Raw genomic sequence first — 19,673 nt, 5'->3', positions numbered from 1 at the left:
ATGGGGCATCTACCTCCTCTGTGGGCAACCTGTTCCAGTCATTCACAACCTTCACTGTAAAACATTTCTTCCTTATGTCTAGATCTACCCTCTTCTAGCTTAAAACCATTACCCTTTTTCCTATCACAACAGGCCCTGCTAATAAGTTTGTCCCCTGAACTTTATTAAAACTTAAATTACTCGTATATCAAAGACATATTACTCGTCACAAAAGAAACTACTTTGCCATGAAAGGGAAAACATTGACATCGAAGAGATAGATTGACAGTAGCTTATTGTTACTATGTTTTTAGTTTTGCTGCAATTACAAAGGCAGGTCTAGAAATGCATTTTGAATGTGAAGAGGGAAAAATACCTCCTGTAATGGTAAAGTTCTTGATTAGATGACCTCAAACCACATTACAAAAGTCATTGTTAAATGTCCCAAAATATTTTCTTTAATTTTCAAAAATGAAAGTTTTCCTTAGTTATAGTTAGGGTCCCTTAAATTTTCAAATAAAAATGTATTTAGAACCTTCTACTTAAGGAAAAATAACAGACTCACCACTGAGGTTTTAAAAGGGGATACATTTCTATCCACAAAGCTAAACTGTTTTTCCTTTTCTTACCCTTATTATCTTCTATCCCCTGTGTCTTCTTCCCTTTCTCTTCTTTGACAATGTTTAAGAGAAAGGGAGATGAGAAAAAGATACGAATTTCCGGGTTTCCTATTTTAATGTAGATGTCAATGTATACACAGTCTACTGATTACCAAAAAGCTGTTGTAATTAGTTTCTCCATGTCCTTCCAAGGTTTTACAGTAGGGAAACTGAAGGATATAGGGGTTTGCACTGGGAATGTCATGAAGGCTAGGAAGTAGATTCCAGGGGTTTCTTACATCCCAGTCTCATAATTCTTAAAATACATTCAAATCATCTTTCTGATCAACCAAAAGCTTTAAATCAGCCTCTCTCCTTCTCAGTCATTCTCTCAGGCATCCATTTTTCTCTTCCCTGCCAATCCACTGCCACTACTAGTTAAAAAAAAAAAAATCGGTCAGGGTTTGCACATAAAGATTTTGATTGTTTGCATTTTCTGCAAGATCCCTAAAGTGGTGGCTGGAAAAGGCAGATCACAGTTCAAAAAAGGGTCTAACATCTTCCTTGCCAGAAAAGGGCACTGATCAAGTCTATCAAGCAAGGGAAGGAGGGCAAATGGGATGAATCTGCAAAAAAAGTATAGGGCTGACTGCTTCTCAGTGCTTCCACATGAGAAATTTGAAGTTAAATAAGCAAAAGAAAGACAGAACCCAAGTGATCCTCCCTTCCCCTCTACTATCCTTCTGAGAATTACCTGATGGCAGCATTTATGGAGAGCAGCTGTTTGTAAGTGTTCTGTAACAGTAACATTTGTATATCATTCCACAAAGACATGTCTAAGTACTTATAATATCTGTAATATGCCTTTTTGCTGACCTTTCTCAGTCTGGTTTGGTATTATCATGGAAAGATTTTCTGAAATGGTTGATGTATTTGGATATTGTTTGTGTAACAAGACTAGGAGAAGGTGTCACGTTGTTTGCAGGAGGACAGGAGCAAAGTGAGAACCACGGGTTTCCATGGTACAAGTAACTTGCGCTATTTAAACTCATTCAGTTCTGCAGGAGAAATCTGGACAAGTTAGAGCACTTTTTTGCTGCCAGATTGAACAACCTCTCTAGGGATGGCTACTGGTAACTGGAAAGCGAGCGACCTTCCAACATAATATAAAGGCAGGCAAGTCTGTATATCTGTTGTCAGAGCTAGGCTATCAAACTGCTGTGTTATACTATACACTTGGTATTCACCACAAGTTTATAAAAGTAAAAGGCAGCTTTCCCATACTGCATGATTTTGTTATCTGAGAGTGCCACGAAGAACTAGATGATGAGTTTTCAGTCATGGCAGATCATCGGGTGTATCCATACAGTGATCCCTCAGGTAATACCAGTTGTGTCCCATGTCACGCAGCTCGGTATTGCCTCTACCAATAAAAGGCTCCACGGACACTTTTCAGCTGCCCCAGATGTGTCTCTTTGAGACTGGAGGAAGTCGAAGTCCAAGATACAGGTTTCTTCAGATTAATTTCTCTATTATCTTTGTATTTTACTGTGATTCATAACTGTTTGCTTTTGTCCCCAGTTATTCAGTTCAGTGGAGTTTGGCAGAAGATGGCTGCTTCTTCATGAGGGAGTTGCACCAAACCGGTTCTACTGGTAAGAGCAAAAACCTCTTCCTCATTTCCTAGACACAGCTCCCCCGTACATACAGAGATGTTGAAATGGGGGCTTGAAGGCAACATGACTGAATGCAGTCTGCATTGCTGATTTGTTGAGATTAACTTTGAACTGGTATGAAAAGTGCATTATTCCTCCCGTTATTTGTTTATAAAGTACTTGAAAGTGGTGTCTTTGATCTAAGGATGATGCACAACTGAAATATACTGAATAATATTCTGAAGAAACCATTGGTTTGAGAGGGAAGAGTTCTGCAGTTTCCTGTGAACGTTTTGAGTTCAAACGCGACTCTGTTCAGCATAAGGTTGTTTGCTTTTGCACCAAATACAAGGAAGGGATCAATCTGGTCCTGCAGCCAGTGAGGGCCAAAGACTGGAGTTGTGGAGTCTTTGAGGGTACTAGCATTTCTGCCATGGGTAACAGTGGACATCCTCCAGTGGCTGGTGTTATGCTTTTACCTTCTGTAAGACCTGCTTCAATCCCTGAAAGTGAGCAAGCTAATGACCATTGAACTACGCACACACAGAGTTCTTCTTTATGAGCTTGAATCACTGTGCAATAGTGCTTCTAAGCAGCCGTGCAAGATTTCCAGTCAGATTTCAAGCTGTATGGATCAGCCGTGTGTAAGTTCCTCTTGCTGAATCTTTGAATGTCAGTTGGTTACAGCAATGGCAAAACATTTGCAAGTTTGATGTCAGTTACCGTAAAGAAGTATTATAGCTCTTTGTCACTCATGCAAGCTTAATTCTTTGCTGCATTAACTTATGCTGTACAATTTATATCTAAATTCACTTAGGATCATAGCCTACGTGGTTTTCATAGAATCTGAGCATCTCACAGATTATAATATATGCGATGTCTGTAATGGATGATTTGGCTTCAAACACTTGTAGTGGCCACAACCACTGAAAAATAACCCCTGGAGGTAGATCCGAACTTTATTCTGCAGTTCTTCACTACTAGCAAATTTCTTTGTATTTTGTCTCATCTTCAGTTTTATTCATCACAGATTTACCCAGTGATTCTGGTGTACTGATTGTCTTCTCATGATTCTGATTGCAGGCAGAATTCTTTGCATTTGCTTTCCGTAGCAGTGATTTGCATACCCAGTGTAAAGCTCTGTAACCACAATTGCAGTGAAATACTTATCTGAAACACCTCCATGCTGTCACACAAAAGCAATTAGTGTGACTTCTACTTATGTGGAAAAGAAAGCTGAGGAATGAAGGAGGCACTGGACTGTTTTCCTGCAAATATGGTTGTCATAGTCTAAATCAAAGATAAGTTTATTTTTTTATATTTCGGCTTACTTCTCTTTTTGCTTACACTGGTGTAAATCTACGAGATTTCTTATCAGCTCTTTACGGAGGCAATAGTCCACCTGTGAGCAAAAGTTGGCTCATGTCCTGTGAATCTGACCTTTAAAAGAGAAGCTTTTGATAAAATAGTCATCTTGAAATCAAGAGGAGCTGAACCAGATGATTAAAATGAGACCCTTGTGGTAGCTTCTGAATTATAAGTTTGTGCCAAAACCACAGGTTTTCAACACACCAAGATTCAGGAGTGGTTCAGTCAAATATTTTCTTTTAATTTATGAAAGAAGTAAGAGCTCTAGGTCAAATTTACTTCCAAAGTTGAATTTAAATTTAGTCTGCAAAGGATATACCAGTGATTTTGTTTGCTGCTCCTGCTTTTTAATCCTTTCTCAGAAGCTGTGTTAGCTGAAGATTTTGCAAACTAAATTCCATTTTTGACTTAAACTTGTTTTCATGTGAGCGTCTGTATAGACAGGCACATATATATTTATATCGCTCCTATTTATTTCCTACAGGACTCCTAACAGGGTTTCAAAGTGTCAGATGCAAACACACAGCCCCACACATCTCTTGTTTTTTCTGGGCTAATAAAAGCAGAAAGTCCTAGAAATGTGGGGACCCGGTCTTTGAGACATCCAGCAAAATTGTACTCACTGAAGAGGGTTAGAGAGCCAGAAAGAATGTCCCAGTTTGTGGATCCCTGTGTCCTGTACTGCACTGTAGACTTTTAGAAGTTTCACATCATTACTTGCAGTAGTGGTTTATTGTGAACTGAGCTGATGGATGCCTGCAATAAGGATAATGATGAAAATGATCATTTTCCCTTTCTGTGGAGCTCAAACACTGAAGGCCTCTTAGAACCTAACAGATGAGAGAACTTGGGTTTGGAGATTCAAAGGCAAAGAGTGAGTTGAAAAGATGAAAAGGTGTTCCAAGCACCCATCTAATTCCCTGCAGCCATAAACAAAACATGAAACTGCAAGCCTGGATTTTCACCTTGAACAAAATGCCCCTTGCATAACACACCTCAGTGTAAGCTAGACTGTACTTCTACTATCAAAAGTAAATATAATACAACTTGTGGAGACAGTGTTGCATCTCATTCTGACTTATTTATTATGATCGACATCACAAAGAAATACTTTTTGCTGCAATTATATGGACACTGTCTGTCCTCAAAACCATCCATGGTAGAAAACAGAGCTGTGCGTGTGTAATTGAGAACACGTACACCACAGAGAGCAACACTGGGCTTTTCTGTGCATTTCCAGTTCTGTGAAGCCAAGTACCTGAGGACAGCATTGGCACTGAAGTGCTGAATCAGAAGGGCAGCCCTTTGCACTCAGAGCATGGCCACTGCTGACTCCCTGTGCAAGAAAAGCAAAAGGGAACCGGGACATAAGAGGGCACAGATGTACAGTTGAAATCCAGACTTCTACAGCAACATCCCTGTAGCCAGTGCTGATGTGCAAGTTGGGTAGAACCTCGCTCAGTGCCCTGTGTTTTTTTTCTTTTTTAAAAAATTATTATAAATTTTGGCTTGGAAATAGCAGAATCTAATCAACCTGAAAAGTCAGAAGACTGACTTCCAGTCATTCTTAAGAGCAGAAGTGAATAGTGAAGGAAAATGTCCCAATGGCACAATTTTTCAAGGAAAGCAGACTAGGGGGATACTCTCTCTTGTTCCTAAATCAAATGGTTTTGAAGGGATCAACCAGGACACAGCTGTATTGTGCAGATAATGAGGGCTATAATATCTATGGAGACTGATGGCTATATTCCAATATCTAAGGAAGGCTGAGGAGTTGCTTTAATACAGACTGCTTCCAGGACTATCTAAACTGGGACTTTTCTAAAATCAGAAAAACGCAAAGCAAAGCCTTTGGCATCAGGCCCTCTTGAGGCTGCATTTACTTAACACTGCTTATTGTCACAGAGAAGGAACATCTGGAAGACTTTAAAGACTTTTAAACAGATTTGAATGGTTGACAAAAGCAAAGATGCATTTTCCTGTTTGCACTGATTAATTGCCATTTTACTCTGTCATGGTGGTCTTGTAAATAGTTTGTGGGTCACTCTAAGTCTTGTGAATAAACACCACTGAGCTTGCTAGTTTCAGTCTTGAGAAGGCTTTACCTGCAAATGCTGTCAGAGAAGCTGTAGTGTCTTCTACAGCTGCATTTCTTATATCTGTTTCCAAGAGAATTTTCTTTTTTATTTGCTTATTTTTGGCTGCTCTGTGAAACATCCCCCTCCTACTACCACCCCAGAGAAATTTAAACCCCTGAAGAACAACATTAAAGCAATCTGCTGATGTCTACTGCATAACTCTGAGAAAACACTCTGTGTAGAGACAACTCAGCTCCTTGTAGCTCATATGTATTTTGTATTCTTGCATCCTCTAGTTCATTAAGAGGAGCCATTAACATGAAAATACAATCTTTGTTTATTCAGAGCTCCTCTGTTCCCCCTTTTCATTCTTCCACCTGCAGATCTAAGTGATGCCCTGATATCCACACTTGTGATGAAAGAGATTGTAATGTCATTGTGGAGGAAGATATCAGGTGAGGGATGAGCAGATAAACTGAAACCTTTAAAATAAGAGGTGACTGGAGTTTTCTCATCTTAAAAAAGAAAAGAAAAAAGAAAAAAAAGGAGGAAAAAGGGATCTGTAATTCTCTACCTCATTAAAAGGTTGTAAGGACACATTTATGATGGGCTATTATAAAAATGAGATCTATAATTGGTGTAATTCTGGTATCTTATCACATATCTGTTTGCATAATCTAGGTATGTGAAAGTGATATACTGAGGAAAGCATATTCCACTCAGGGAGTCAGCTGTATGTGTCTGAGGGAAACAGGAAAGAATCCTCACTGCATATAACCCCAAGGCGCTGAAGTTCTGCACTGTATCAACATTTTTCATGGCTTTTATTATTTCTCTGGCAGGTTCTTGAGATTTTGCTGTTAAATGTACTGTGACAGAAAAATGCATGAAAATTATCAAGGTGCTTAGTAATTCTGGAAATGTACTCTATGAAAATACCCTAATTACTAGGAAAGGAGTATTCTAAGCAATATTAGTTCAGCAGGGTAATACAGAAACAGCAAGTTAATATACATGGCTTATTGCTGATAGCACAGTGTTTACTATAATGTGGTTGGCATTAGGGGAAGAGAATGCAGTAAATGCTAGTTAGAAGGGTTGAATAAATGCTTTATCTAAATACCTCTGGGTTTATTTTTGTGATATTTGCTGATTTTCAGCATACATTCCTATGGTGGAATTTTGCTGGCAAAGGCACTGGTTTGTAGTGAATACAAATGTGAACAAAATTAGTGAATCAGTCATACTGGGAATTACTTTACTTTTTTCCTTGCTTTTTTAAAGTGGTCCAGTCATCCAGTCAAAGTTAAATAGTGATACCTTCTGACTTGCAAATCCAAACATTCATGACTACTAGTTGAAAAAAAAAACTAGTCAAGGTGCACATAGTTCAATATGGCCAAAATATATATATGCAGAAATTGCTCATTAAAAGCTAGATTTTTATTCTGGTCCTCAGATCAAGTCATGCCTTCAATGAGAAATTATTTTCTGAAAGCCAGTAAGTCAAGGTATCACAATTAGAGCTGGCCCTAAAAATATAAAAATAAAAGGTTAAAAAGCTCATTAAAATATCTGAAAATGTAATGTTTTTAAATCAAAATGAGACATTTCCTGAAAAGATTCTCAGCTAATGCTAATCATAACCCAACCTTGAAAAACTTGGAGGGAGGGGTGTGTGTGTCTTCAAAACTAGCAAAAAATGAGAAATAGAAAAACCCAGCTAGAAATTATATCATCAAGTTATAATCATTAACTGTATCAGTGCTATTGGTTTTTTTTGTTTTTACTTATTTAGGTATTGCACCCAGACAAGCAAGTAGGAGAAATACAAAAGAAATACCACTCCATACTTCAAGAAGATCAGAGAGCTTTAATGATAATAGGGCTGGAGCACCTCTCCTATGAAGACAGGCTGAGAGTGTTGGGGTTGTTCAGCCTGGAGAAGAGAAGGCTCCAGGGAGAACTTACTGTAGCCTTTCAATACTTGAAAGGGGGCTTACAAGAAAAAAGGAGAGACTCTACTGGTGGAGGGACTGTAGTCATAGGACAAAGGGTAACAGTTTTAAACTTAAAGAGGGTAGATTTATATTAGATATAAGAAAGAAATTCTTTTCTCTGAGGGTGGTGAGACACTTGCCCAGATAAGTTGTGAATGCCCTATCCCTGGAAGTGTTCAAGGCCAGAATGGATGAGACTTTGAACAACCAGATGTAGTGAAAGATGTCCCTGCCCATGGCAGGGGGTCAGACTAGATTATCTTTAAAGGTCCATTCCAACCCAAATGGTTCTGTGATTCTAAGATGACTGTCTTAATTGGACAAAAAGTAGAGCTCAGGGCTTTCATGCATTACATAGGTCTAACAGACTGATTAGAAGTAAAAAGATATCATAGTAGATCTCATTTCCATTAAGGTCGTGTGTCCATGATGTTAATGATTCCCTGAAGAAATTACAGGAGAGATATCAGTTTGGTAAGAGATGTTGCTATGTCTCCACTCTGTCTTGGTTTTTACTGAGTATGAGAAGGAGAAGAAAATGGATGCAAACATTGTAAAAAAGCAGCCAACAAACCTTTCCCCTCAAACAATACAAAGATATGCATGCACACTGAAAGGGAGAAAAAGATAAACTGGTAAGCAGCTGGGATGACAGATTAGTTAGATAGGGCTATATTTGTGTTTCTTTTATGAGCAATGACAAAGAAAGTTAATCTTCAGAGTAAAATTACAGAATATATATCTTTTTCAGAGGAGGCTAGAGACTGTATTTTAAAAGCTCTGAGTGTATTCATTGGAGCAGATGAAAAAGCTGAAAATCAAGGGGAAGAAGTGTCAAAGCCCTGTTAAAAACTTCGTTATATTCAAGCAGTTGGAGCAAGCCGGGCAAACTGTCCCAGTGTTCTTGTCAGATCTTGGCTTGGTGAGATTTGCACTCTGACCCAGGTGGGTTAAGGCAATTTGAATGGCATGGTATCTGGGCTGTTTACAAGTGATGCTGTGTATTGCTGAACAAGACCTTTTAATCACTGCAGGGCAACTGCTGGAGCCTGACAGGGAAGATGCCAATCAAAGGGCATTGTGACAGCCTGTCCAGAAAATCATCCGCTTGATCTAGCACACAAGCTATACCCGATGAGTTGAAGTGTACTAGAAATTTAATTAAAAATGTATATATTTCGTAGCTTAAATATGGTGGAGATGGGCACATGCCAGAGGGGCACATCACAGAGGGACCCATGACAGTTTTCAGGAAATCTGAATTAAGCAACTGACGGATGGGGGATAACAAAAGTAGTGAATTTTGCTTGATGTCCGTCTTTTTTTTTTTTTCTGAATTTAACACCACACATTTGCTTCCAGTTTAGTTTGGCTTTGGGAGAAAGTCAGACTGAAGGTCCGAGCTGCTATAACACAGGCTGCTATTACCTTGGTAATATTTTTAGGCAGCTTCATGGCTGCCAGCCTAAAGATGCAGATGAGCTGCAGGCAAGCAACACTGACAGGGACCAGACTGCAGAGCAGATCTGCAACTGTGCCTTTCCTTGGCCCTTACCGTGCTGCTGCTGCTAACATTACCGATGGTGAGTAACACACATTAGCACACTTTGTCACCATTCAGTGCCCTTGACATTTACCGTTTCCTCAGCAGAAAGGTCAGTGTTACATCCTGCCCAGCCACAATGCAAGGAAGCATACTCTTGGTTGGCAGTGTTCACTAAAGATCCCACTGGCATTTCAAAGGATTTAGTGAAACCCTCTGCTTACAGTTCTCAGACAGCTGGACCCTGATGTACCTCTATCTTTTTGCTACAAACGAAGGCTGAAATCTCTCAGATTTATTTTGGGAATTAGGATTTTATTCCTGTCTGGCTTCCAGAGATACAAACTTGCCAGCCCTATGTGGGTCAGCAAGGACGGAAAAAAGACAGGCAGCATCCTCTTTCTGTTGCTGTTAAAAGCTCATTTAGACTCTTTAGATTTGTGATACGTTTTAGTTCTTAAGAAACTGAGATCCAAAATACATATCTTTCTTGCCTGGACAAGGCTGAGAAAATTGCTCGAAGTCATATAGCAGAGGTTGATACCACTCTGGTCCTCTGAGCCTATAATAACCAGATCCTCTGGTCCTAGTAGTCTTTTGGGAGAATGTGTTACTCATAATCGAATCAAGATTTGTCAGAGCAAAATATAACTCCTCAGTCCCAAATCCTTAGTTTGGCGGAGTTCCACCACGTAAGAGAAGAATTATTCTCAACTCTATTTGATTATCACGGGGACTCTAAAAACGGGGGTAAAATAGTAACTTGGATGTTATCCTAAAAGTCATAACTGAATAGGATCTTATCTGTTTACCTGACTCTGCCCTCTTCCTCCCCTTAGAGTCTTGTCCTCCAGTTGTGAATAGGGAGAAGATGTATATTCACCTGAATAAGCCTTTTGGGACTGAGAGGCCCATTCTGATTGATGCATGCATTGGTTTGTTTTGGTTTTTCCAATTCAACTGATTTATCTTAAAAAAATTGTCCAGAGGTACTTTATAACTGAGTAGAGACTCCCATGAGCTCCAACTTCTCTCCCATCGTCCGCTTCCCCCCTTAAATATCTGCAGAAGTAGGCAGGCATACACATACCAGATTCAAAAGCTTGATTTGGCGGTTACTCAGTAGCAGAACCGTGCAGTGCTACGCAGGACCATGGAACATGTCAGTCCTCAACAGGCATTGGACTAAGAAGCTGATTTCTCTATACACCTATAAAGGGCAGCCCTTGAGAGGTTGAGGCAGTTGCATAGCAAAGTTATCTGTGGATTTATCTAGATCTATGTCAGGAAGGTTTCACTGCTATTTTCTGTTGTATGTTTAATGAGCAGCATACTGTGTTACCGGAGTGGACTTTGCACTCTTGCTGTCAATGACTTCCTGGCCTCCTCTGGAGCGCACTGACTGCGCCACGGCACTACAAGATGCTGGAAACATGCATCTTAAAACAGTGGGAAACAGTGATCCTATTAGACTGTACCAGCAGAGAGGAAGTAAATAAGGTGGGTTTGGTCCATTATATCAGGGAGCTGAGTTCAGAGGCTGTAACTAGAGGGTACCTTCCTCCTTCTCTCCCTTCAAGCCAGTATGATGTCTTAAGTTTACTGCAATATATGAAAAAGAGGTGTAGGACAGGAGGACTATCTTAAAATCAGGATCTGATTCTGGTAACTAAATTTTATCCACTTAGCTCAGATCCTCATTTTAAAGCATTCCTCCCACCCAGCATTGCCAGCAATAGACACCTACCTCCCTGAGAATTCACATCCATCTATTTCAGAGTTTTAGTCAAGTTTCCTCTCTGGAGCTTGCCACAGAGCTGTGGTGTTATTGCAGTGGGGGAGAAGGCTTGGATTGCTACTATCCTCAAAGCTGTGGGGTATGTGGACATAATGGGGTGGAAGGCTGTGGATAATCCTGCTCTAAGGTTGCACAAAATGATAGTGAGAGTAGAAGTGACTCCCCGTGGCCTGGAAATCACACCACTACCCCCATTTACCTACTAATCTATTTTAGCATTAGCAGTAACAGCCACCTGTTTTTCTGGGAGAGTGTTGTGAGGTGGCACAACTAGGAGGAGTTGAGCTTTACTCACTGCACTGCTGTTTTTCCGTTAATTCTAGCAAAAAGGTGACAAAGTAAAGCATGCCATAGGATGGATTTGGCCTAGTGGCTGCCAGTTGAATTGCACAAAATTATATCATTTAATCTAATTGGACAATGTGGGAAATAATAGTGCAGAGATGTAGCAGGGAAAATCTAATTAGATGATTGTCAGGGGAAATTTATTGGCCAGGTATAAAGAAATGAAGTGCTGATTTATGACTGTCTGTAATCTGGCCCTTTGTTTCTAAAACGTGTCAGGAGTATAAGACAGTTAAGAGGTGTTAAAGCTAGAAAGCAATCTTTAAAGTACGTTCAAGGAATAGTAAAATACATAAAACTTCACATCATAGGGACTGAACGAAAGAAACCACAAGAATTCCCTCCCATGTTAAGCTCCCTGGGGCAGATTCACTGACCTCTGCAAGCAAAAAAGGAACAGAGATTATCTGCAAAGTCCTCATGGAGTCAATATAGTAGTAAAAGAAAAAGGAGCCTAGAGGACTCAGGCTCTGTTTTTGTCTCTGCCACATAACAACTGTGTGGTCTTTGTCAAATCAATGAGGTCCTTGTGCTCTTGACTAATCAGTGGCGTTTATCTATAAAGCTGAGAACAAAAATTTTCCTCAACTGCTATTTCTAACTTGGTCTGCTGGTCTTGTACTTTTCCATAGGTCTTGAACAAATCGGTAGCATGCAGGGAAGGTTACTTAAAGGTTGATTGTCAAGTACTTTTGTATCTTTGGACAAAAAGCTCCCTGTTCAGTGCTACATGTTACTATTTTTATGAATGGCGATTAGGATTTAGAGAGTTATAGAAGCATCAGTGGAACCAAAAAATTGATGCTACCAAGGACTCCATGAACATCATCCACTATTGTTGTTTTCATTCTGTCCTTTAAAACAAAACCAAAAACCTGCCGTTCACTAAGTTGGAATAAGCTGTCAATTTTTTAACATGAAGCGGCAGGATGTGTCCCAGTGGCAGTGGGGGAGCTGATTTTGCATTGGCAAGATTTACAATAAGGTATTCGCATGAGTGCTGAGGCTAAAGGAAGATAAATCCCCAAAGGCAAATTCTACCAATAATTGAATTACAAAGCCATTATCATGTGCTGAACAGAGAAACTTTATAGCTCTATTGTGACAGGATAAATCTCGTTAGAATATTTATGTTCATAGGACAACTTTGGCATGAGGATCTCTGAGAGTATACTCTCTCTTCCACCTGTCAGTTGTAGCTAATTAGTCTTTCTGTGTAATGCAGTACATGTGGAGACGGAGATGTGCTCAAATTGGGGCTGGGAACAAGAAATGCTGTGAAGGTCAGGAGACATCTCAAAATAAATAACACGTTAAGCACAAAGTCATAGGCAGAATGCAACTAGAGTCTAATGTCCAGAAAGAGAATCAGGACAGGTTGCAGGAAGGAGAAGAGAGGGCACATAGACAAACAAGCATTTTTAGTGATGAGGGGTGAAACTGGGTTTTCCAAGTGATGTGTCACTATTCTGTTTGGTATTGCATTGCAGCCATTGCTAACCTACTCTGAGTCAGTGTCAATAAGCTCAGAACAGCCAGAACTGTGGGGATCTCATTCCACCCACCTTAGAAGAGTTGTTCTGATATCTGTCAGTTATCTGCCATCCTTTGCTGCATGAACAAATCATACCTCTTCCCCGCAAAAAGAAGGTGAGGGATGGTCATAGGAGTCCTGGTTCTGCACTTGTTCATTTCCTCTGAGACATGGGAAAGCTGCATGGCATCTCTGTCCCCATAAAAAGAATGAACAATGTTCGCACTAGTTCTCTCTGTGAAAGGGCATGGTAGCATTTCTGTTCTTCCAGCCTTTCATTCTGGGCCATTTGCATTGAAGATTCTCTAAAATAAGGTTCTCTTTTATTGCTTAGCTTAGAATACCTTTGATCTTGGCTGCTGTGAGCATGTATGATACATGGAATACATGTGAAAAGTTTGCCATCAAGTTTCTTGTGCATGTGGTCCCAGATATGGTGTAACTGTGTCTGAAGCCAAGCATCCAAAATCAAAGGCACCCAAAGCTACTTTCCGGAATGCACAAGCCCTTGAGATGGAGCCCTTATTGTCTGGTGCTTCGAGTTCTTTGTTTATGAAAAATGGTCGGTTGAAATTAAGTACACCAAGTGGTAGCTTTTGCTGTCTTCGCAGTGATGCCTTTTTGCAGTTCCAACTCGTCTGACTGCCTTGCAAGCCTCATCTGTTCCCAGCATCCCTAAACAATTACTTTTGTCCCTAGAAGTGAAAAAAGATAGAAGAAGTGGAAACCCCAGGATAACAGGGTCTCTATTGAATTTTCTTGGCTCAGAAGAGCTGACAGGCCAAGGAAGCCAAGGTTTTAGAAATGTTTCAGAGAGATGGCAAGGGGTTGGTCACTACAGGAATATGCCAACTAGCATTTGCTGTGCAATGGGCAGTGCCAGGCTGCTTTGGTTTATTTCAGCCTAGTTCTAAACCAGAGGACGATTCGGGGTCTTTTCCCTGCGCTGCTTCTCACAGTGGATGTAGAATCTGCATTCAGAGCAATTACTGCGCTGCAGCCACTGATATCGATTTGTGAAGCTCTCAAGTGCAGATGACTACTTAGCAGGCTTGATAGTGATTAAAATTTTAGGAAGCAACTTTGTAATAGGACTGTGGGAGTCCTACATTTTTCATAATATGAGCATCTTCTGTGTAAAGGCAGTGGGGTCACTGCCTTGCACCCCCTTTGGCTTTTTTAAGTCCTCATTTTCCCAAAATATTATTTTTTTCTTTTTTTTCCTCTTTTCCTTTTTCTTTTTTCAAAACATCCGGACAATTATACCAACAAAATACAGAAGGCTAATCACAAAAATACAATAGGCACCATTCAGTAGAAAGTGTTGCAAGCATATCCCTGGTGTGCTGAAGTTTCAGGGAGTATTACAGAAAGCCTGAGATTAAAGGGACGGACAAAGGGCATGCTGGCATTTTACAATAAAGTGAAAACATAGACTGCAGCAAGAAGAAAAGTTTGTGGATGTATGAGCTATTGGTCTTTGAGAACGGATACTGAAAGGGAAGAATAGAATTCAGAAATATGAGAAGAAAGTGCTGCCAGCATAGCTAACAAAAGTTACTCAGAACAGGGCATGGCAAAGTTTTGGACTGCTGTTTATTTTTAGAGAAATTTCTGAGAGAAGTCAGTAACTGAATGGGTCCCAGAGTGCTGTATACCTGTACCCCTGTTCTTTGCAGGGTGTTTGGTTTAAAAGCTATCGAATGTGCAGCACTTTTCCTTGTTTAGCTTGTGAAGTGTACATTGACCAGGTTGCATTGACCATGCACACAAAAGATAATGAAGCAGAGTGGGCAGTTGTATCAAGTTAGAAACACTGAGTTTGAGGCTTTGGTGTTATCTAGTGCAAATCCTGCATGTAGTTTTCTTCTTCCATGTGTACAGCTTGTATTTATTGATCATTCTAGTGTTGGTATAAGAACCTTCAAATCCAGTCATCAGAACTGGAATTTCTTTGTAATCAGTTAAGTTTATTCGTTTTGTTTCATACCGATGCCATGGGCAACACTGATACTTAATAATACTCAGGCTTGTAGAAGTACATTGTCCTACTCAGCTTCTAAGGATGATCCTTTTTTTCTCCCAGCTAAATGAAAAAGCCAAGAAAACCCACTAACAGTGTAGTTGTATGCTTGGTAGTGTTGTGATAGATCTGGTTGACATACTAAAAATTTAAGATTTCTGATGTATATTCCACAGTTCCTATCATCTTGTTTCCAGTAGATGCTTTAAGAACTGATTGTACTATGCATGTAAAAGGATATCTCTATCTTCCTACAGAGTGCGTGTTCTCAGGTTCAGTGCAACCAAGAGCATGGTATTTACCTCCTGTATGTGCTCATTGTGGTCAATATTGTATTTCTGAATGTCTCCTAGGCTTTTACATGACATATCGTAAATAATAAAGCTGAGGTAAGCTATATAAAACATTACTCTCTCAGAGAGGAGGTGGCCCAGGACATTCTCTTTCCCCTTTACTTACAGTCCATAGTTTATCTGTAATTCATGTTTTTAAATGTAGGTAATAAACATATTTCAGGTCTGTTGTGTTACCTGCTTTGGGACCTTTATGTGATCACATGTGAGTGTCTGTAGTGTAGGTGTCTAGACATCTTGTATTCAATGGAGAGAAACAGCCCTTTCTAGGATAAAGTTTATCTTCTCATGAAGTCATATCTGACACTGTTCAGATGAACCACGGTGCAAAACTGCCTGTTTTTCCTCACTGCCTGCAAGGAGAGTTGAGTGTGATTAGCTCAGAGTTAAATATCTATAGTGTATAACTGGGTAAGAAAAATACTACTTTATGTGGGTTTTCAGGTGGTATGGAGCGATGTATAGAGAAATATCACAGGGCTACCATGGAACAAAACAGCGTGGTACAAGAAAATGTGACATTAAAAAAATTCTGGTTAGTAAGCTCTCAGCAGAATCCAGGTGGGAGTGATATGTTTCTGGATGTCAGCTGTGTACAGCTAATATTGATTTGAGCAGATATGTATTTGTATTTTGCCTGTCCTTTGCGACTGATTGTTCATGTTATTTATTATGGGCCTGACTGTGACCTTATGCTGTCACAAGTAAATTAAGCCAAAGCAATGGAATGTGTATTTTCTAAGATAGGAAGAGAGATCTAGCAGATAGGAAGACCTGGATATGGCTCTTACTGCTACCTCAGATGTCCTGTTTGACTTCAGGAACTCCCTTAGATTCTCTGGGCCTTAGTTTTCATCTTTGTCATCACATTTCTAATTTGCAGGGGTTAGGAGATATGAAAAGAAAGGAAGCCTTTGAGTAGATGAATAAAGTTTATCACCAGTCGTGTTTCAGTCATCCTTGTTCTGTTCATCCTTGTTCTGTCCATCCTTGGGACAGTTGATGGCTTAATTCTACCTTGAGTTGAAGCTTCTGCAGTCCCAATACTGATTGTCATAGTGTGAAAATAACTAATATGCAGGTCGTTAAAGCTGTAGCCTTCTAACTTTCAGAGCTTGGTGGGTCCACATATATTTATATGCTGCTCTTAAGACATTTAAGAGTTTGATGTAAATTATGGCTCGTATCACAAGTGAAAACAACAGTGACAATCACATTCCATCCAGATGTCTCATTCTGAATTAACTGTCTTTGCCTGATGAGATGCAATGGAGGTTTTTCTTGGGGTCAGAATAGCACTGTGAGGCGGAAACTCACAAAGCACCTGACTGTAGACTCACAGGCTTTAACTAGGGCAACAAGTTCTTTGCTGGATGAATACCATTGTTCTGTGTCTCTGAAGAGACATAGTGTTCAAATCCGTGGAATATAATCCTTGTTCCGCTGGAGAGTTCACATCCCCACAGGGCTGAATCAGGTCAGGAGGAGAAATGCACTGACAAAGCCGTACTGTGTCTTCTGCAGTAGCCCAGTTCCAGGTGTGCTTAAAGCCTGCTTGAATAAACAAGAATAAAAAGGAGATATGCTAAATTACAAGCTTAGTCTTTCTGCAGTTTTTTAGAGCTGTTTGTCACTGGCATCTATCTTGAACTGAATTGTAACTAGCAGGCCCAGCATTTTGGCCCTAAATCTGCTGATGACAGCAGGTAAAGGAAAAATGCCCTAGGAAGGTACTGCCTTCCCACCTACTTGGTGTCAATTATCAGGAAGTAGAGATTTTAAATGGAAGTTGAATGTTTAGGAGAAAAAGACCTTGCCATAAATTTTCTTTAAAATGGAGAAGAGGTGAAAGCAATGCTGGCTCAGAGTCTTTTCTGAAACTTTCCAGTCCCCAGCAGAGGAGAACAAAAAATTCCAAACGTTTTCCAGCTAGAGAATTGTTGCAGACTTTGTCAAGCAAAGCTACGGATTAATCAGGACACAAATAGTCTTGTTATTGTTAACATTTTTATAATGGTTATTAGTTAATGTGCATGATGATTAAGGGCTGGAGCTGCCTCTGATTGCAGTCAGTGGGAACTGAATTAAGGTCTAAATCACTGTTTGAACCTCGCTTTTGATTTCCTGAAAAATAATGAGGCTTTGAACAGAACAGCATCTAATTTGTCTATCACTGGAAATGAATGTTTCTCTTTCGTCATGCGTCTATTAACTTGGAGGTCAGGCAGCTAACAAGGAGCTGGTTGTTTAACCCTTAACCTTAATCTAGGACTAAAACTTGGATGATGGGACCAAGACCGGAAACAAGGCTGATTGACAGAGATGCTGGTGAGGCTGCTGTACAATGGGATTGGTACATACGTGCAGTCAGGACTGCCATAATTCAGACTGTCCATCAAACCACTGTCCCAGGGAGCTGTCGAGGCCAGCAGTGCCAGTCCAGGGGAATGTCAACAATGGAAGCAAAGCTTGAGTCCGTAAACCCCTTATTTGCAGTGCTCAATATCTTTATGTTGTTGCAGGTTAATTCAGAGTGAACAAACAGTCATTTTCTGAGTCAATCTGACTTTTTTTTTTTTATTAATGGAACATTATTTTTATTAGCTCAGAAGTGCTGAAATGTCTCAGGATGAAATGGGTTTTTAAAATTTCTTAATGAGGGAATATTGATCATTAAGAATGTCAATTAAGCAAATGTGCATAAAATGTCCAATATAAAGGAAGAGCTATAATTAGTATGCTGGCAAACACTCTTATCCCATCAATTAAAATCTTCTGTATCCCACCCAGAACTGAAAAGCACCCTTCTGACCAAAACAGGAGACACATCAAAATGTCAGGCGCCAACGAGAACAGAAACAAGTCTCCAGGTGGAAAGAAGTGAAGTGAAGGGGTCAGAAATAAAGAACTCATAAGTACAATGGTATTGATTCGATAAAATGGTATCAAATTTTCAAGTTTATTTTAGGGAAAACTCCAAAATGTTTTCAAAATTATCAGCTTTTGCTTGTGAGTATGAGTTTAGGTCCAGATAAACAGGTTCTCCTGTGGAATTAATATCTCAGACATTAATCGTATCTGTTGTTTTTAATGCCTTTGTATCAATCTCTCTCTTACAGGTCTATGATGGGGTCTGGTAGAGAGCCTGATCTCGTGCATCTAGAGGCAAAGACAGTGGATGGTCGTAAGTACATCAGCTTCTGAATATTGTGGTATTCCGGACTACCCTATTATTCTTGTAACCACACAGTATCATGATGGAAATCTGACTTCTCTTCAGTGATTCACTCATTTAATATGAGGGGTTTGACTGTTCCAAGGCAGGGTCACAAGAGAAGTCTTTTTCAGCAAGGCAAAAAAGTTGGGATTAACAGGCTGTGAAAGGAGCCAAGAAGACAGTAAGGAAGAATAGGTGATAAGCAGTAATTGGAGTTAGTATATACAGCACTTTTCTTCCTGTGTGATTTTTGTTCATGGGAACATGGCACTGGAGAGAAGTTCCTGGGTCACAGAGTCTAGCCACTGTTGTTTCACACAGTACATAATATCACCTTGTTCATAACTTTACAGTTTTAACAGACCAGGGATACTCTGCCTTAGGTCCTGCCTTTGAAAATACATAATTTCTCTTGCATTAGAAACCTTTTCATGACCAGCTTAAGTGTATTCTTCACTGTTATTGCTTATCCTGTCATTGTCCTTCACTTTCATCAGCTCCTCTCACTCCCTGCTTTGCCTCTTGAGGTGCTTTTCTCCATTCCAGGAGCCTCCTTTACCTGCAACTCCAAAATATTCTCCTAATTGGCTGTAAATTCTCACCCTAAGCCACCTGCTGGTCTTTTCTCCTCCCACCCATGCTTCCTCAAGGTTTATCTTTGAGCTTCACTGCCTTTATAGATCTTCCTCTGTGGATTTCTTTTCCACAATACTGGATTGCCTCAGGCAGGCATCAGACTGAAAGCCTGGTTGCCATAGATCTCATCATTGTAATTCCATATTGTTTCCTCTGTAAATAGCAGCTTTGCTGCAACATAACAAGCAGATTTTTACTATTTGCAATATGTAAGTATTAATGATGCAGTCAATTAGTTCCTTTAAAATGGATAAAATTATCCCCTGAATTGTACCCCCAAATGCAGTGGTGTTACTTAAAATGTGTATTTGTGTCATTTGAAACTTAAAAACTGTCTGAAAAGGTAACTGTAAGGTAATCAGTTTTTTAACTCACTGAAATGTAGCATGAAAGAGAATTTTTTAGAAGATTAATTTTGAAAAGAAACAGTTGCGATAGAAACCATAAAGTTTTAAAGTTCTTTCCATTTTAAGATATGCAAGATTAGTAAAAGTAAAAGAATGTATCATGTCTATTTCTTATCATTTCTGGGTACATGAGGCTTT

At 39.7% G+C, this 19,673-nt stretch overlaps 1 protein-coding gene across 1 annotated transcript in view; it reads left to right on the top strand.

Annotated features, from left to right (window-relative positions):
• Positions 1 to 19,673, top strand: part of LOC137661900 (VPS10 domain-containing receptor SorCS1-like) — a 304,008-nt gene that overhangs the window by 199,334 nt on the left and 85,001 nt on the right. The window contains exons 5-6 of the mRNA XM_068397663.1: positions 2,160 to 2,233; positions 18,395 to 18,459. Of these exons, the coding sequence (XP_068253764.1) occupies positions 2,160 to 2,233; positions 18,395 to 18,459 (139 nt within the window). The remainder of the gene's footprint in view (positions 1 to 2,159; positions 2,234 to 18,394; positions 18,460 to 19,673) is intronic.

Source organism: Nyctibius grandis, chromosome 4 (genome assembly GCF_013368605.1).
Source record: "Nyctibius grandis isolate bNycGra1 chromosome 4, bNycGra1.pri, whole genome shotgun sequence".
In the NCBI taxonomy this organism is placed as follows: Eukaryota; Metazoa; Chordata; class Aves; order Nyctibiiformes; family Nyctibiidae; genus Nyctibius; species Nyctibius grandis.
The sequence above is the reverse complement of the archived record's forward strand: the minus strand, read 5'-3'. Positions and strand labels throughout refer to the sequence as shown.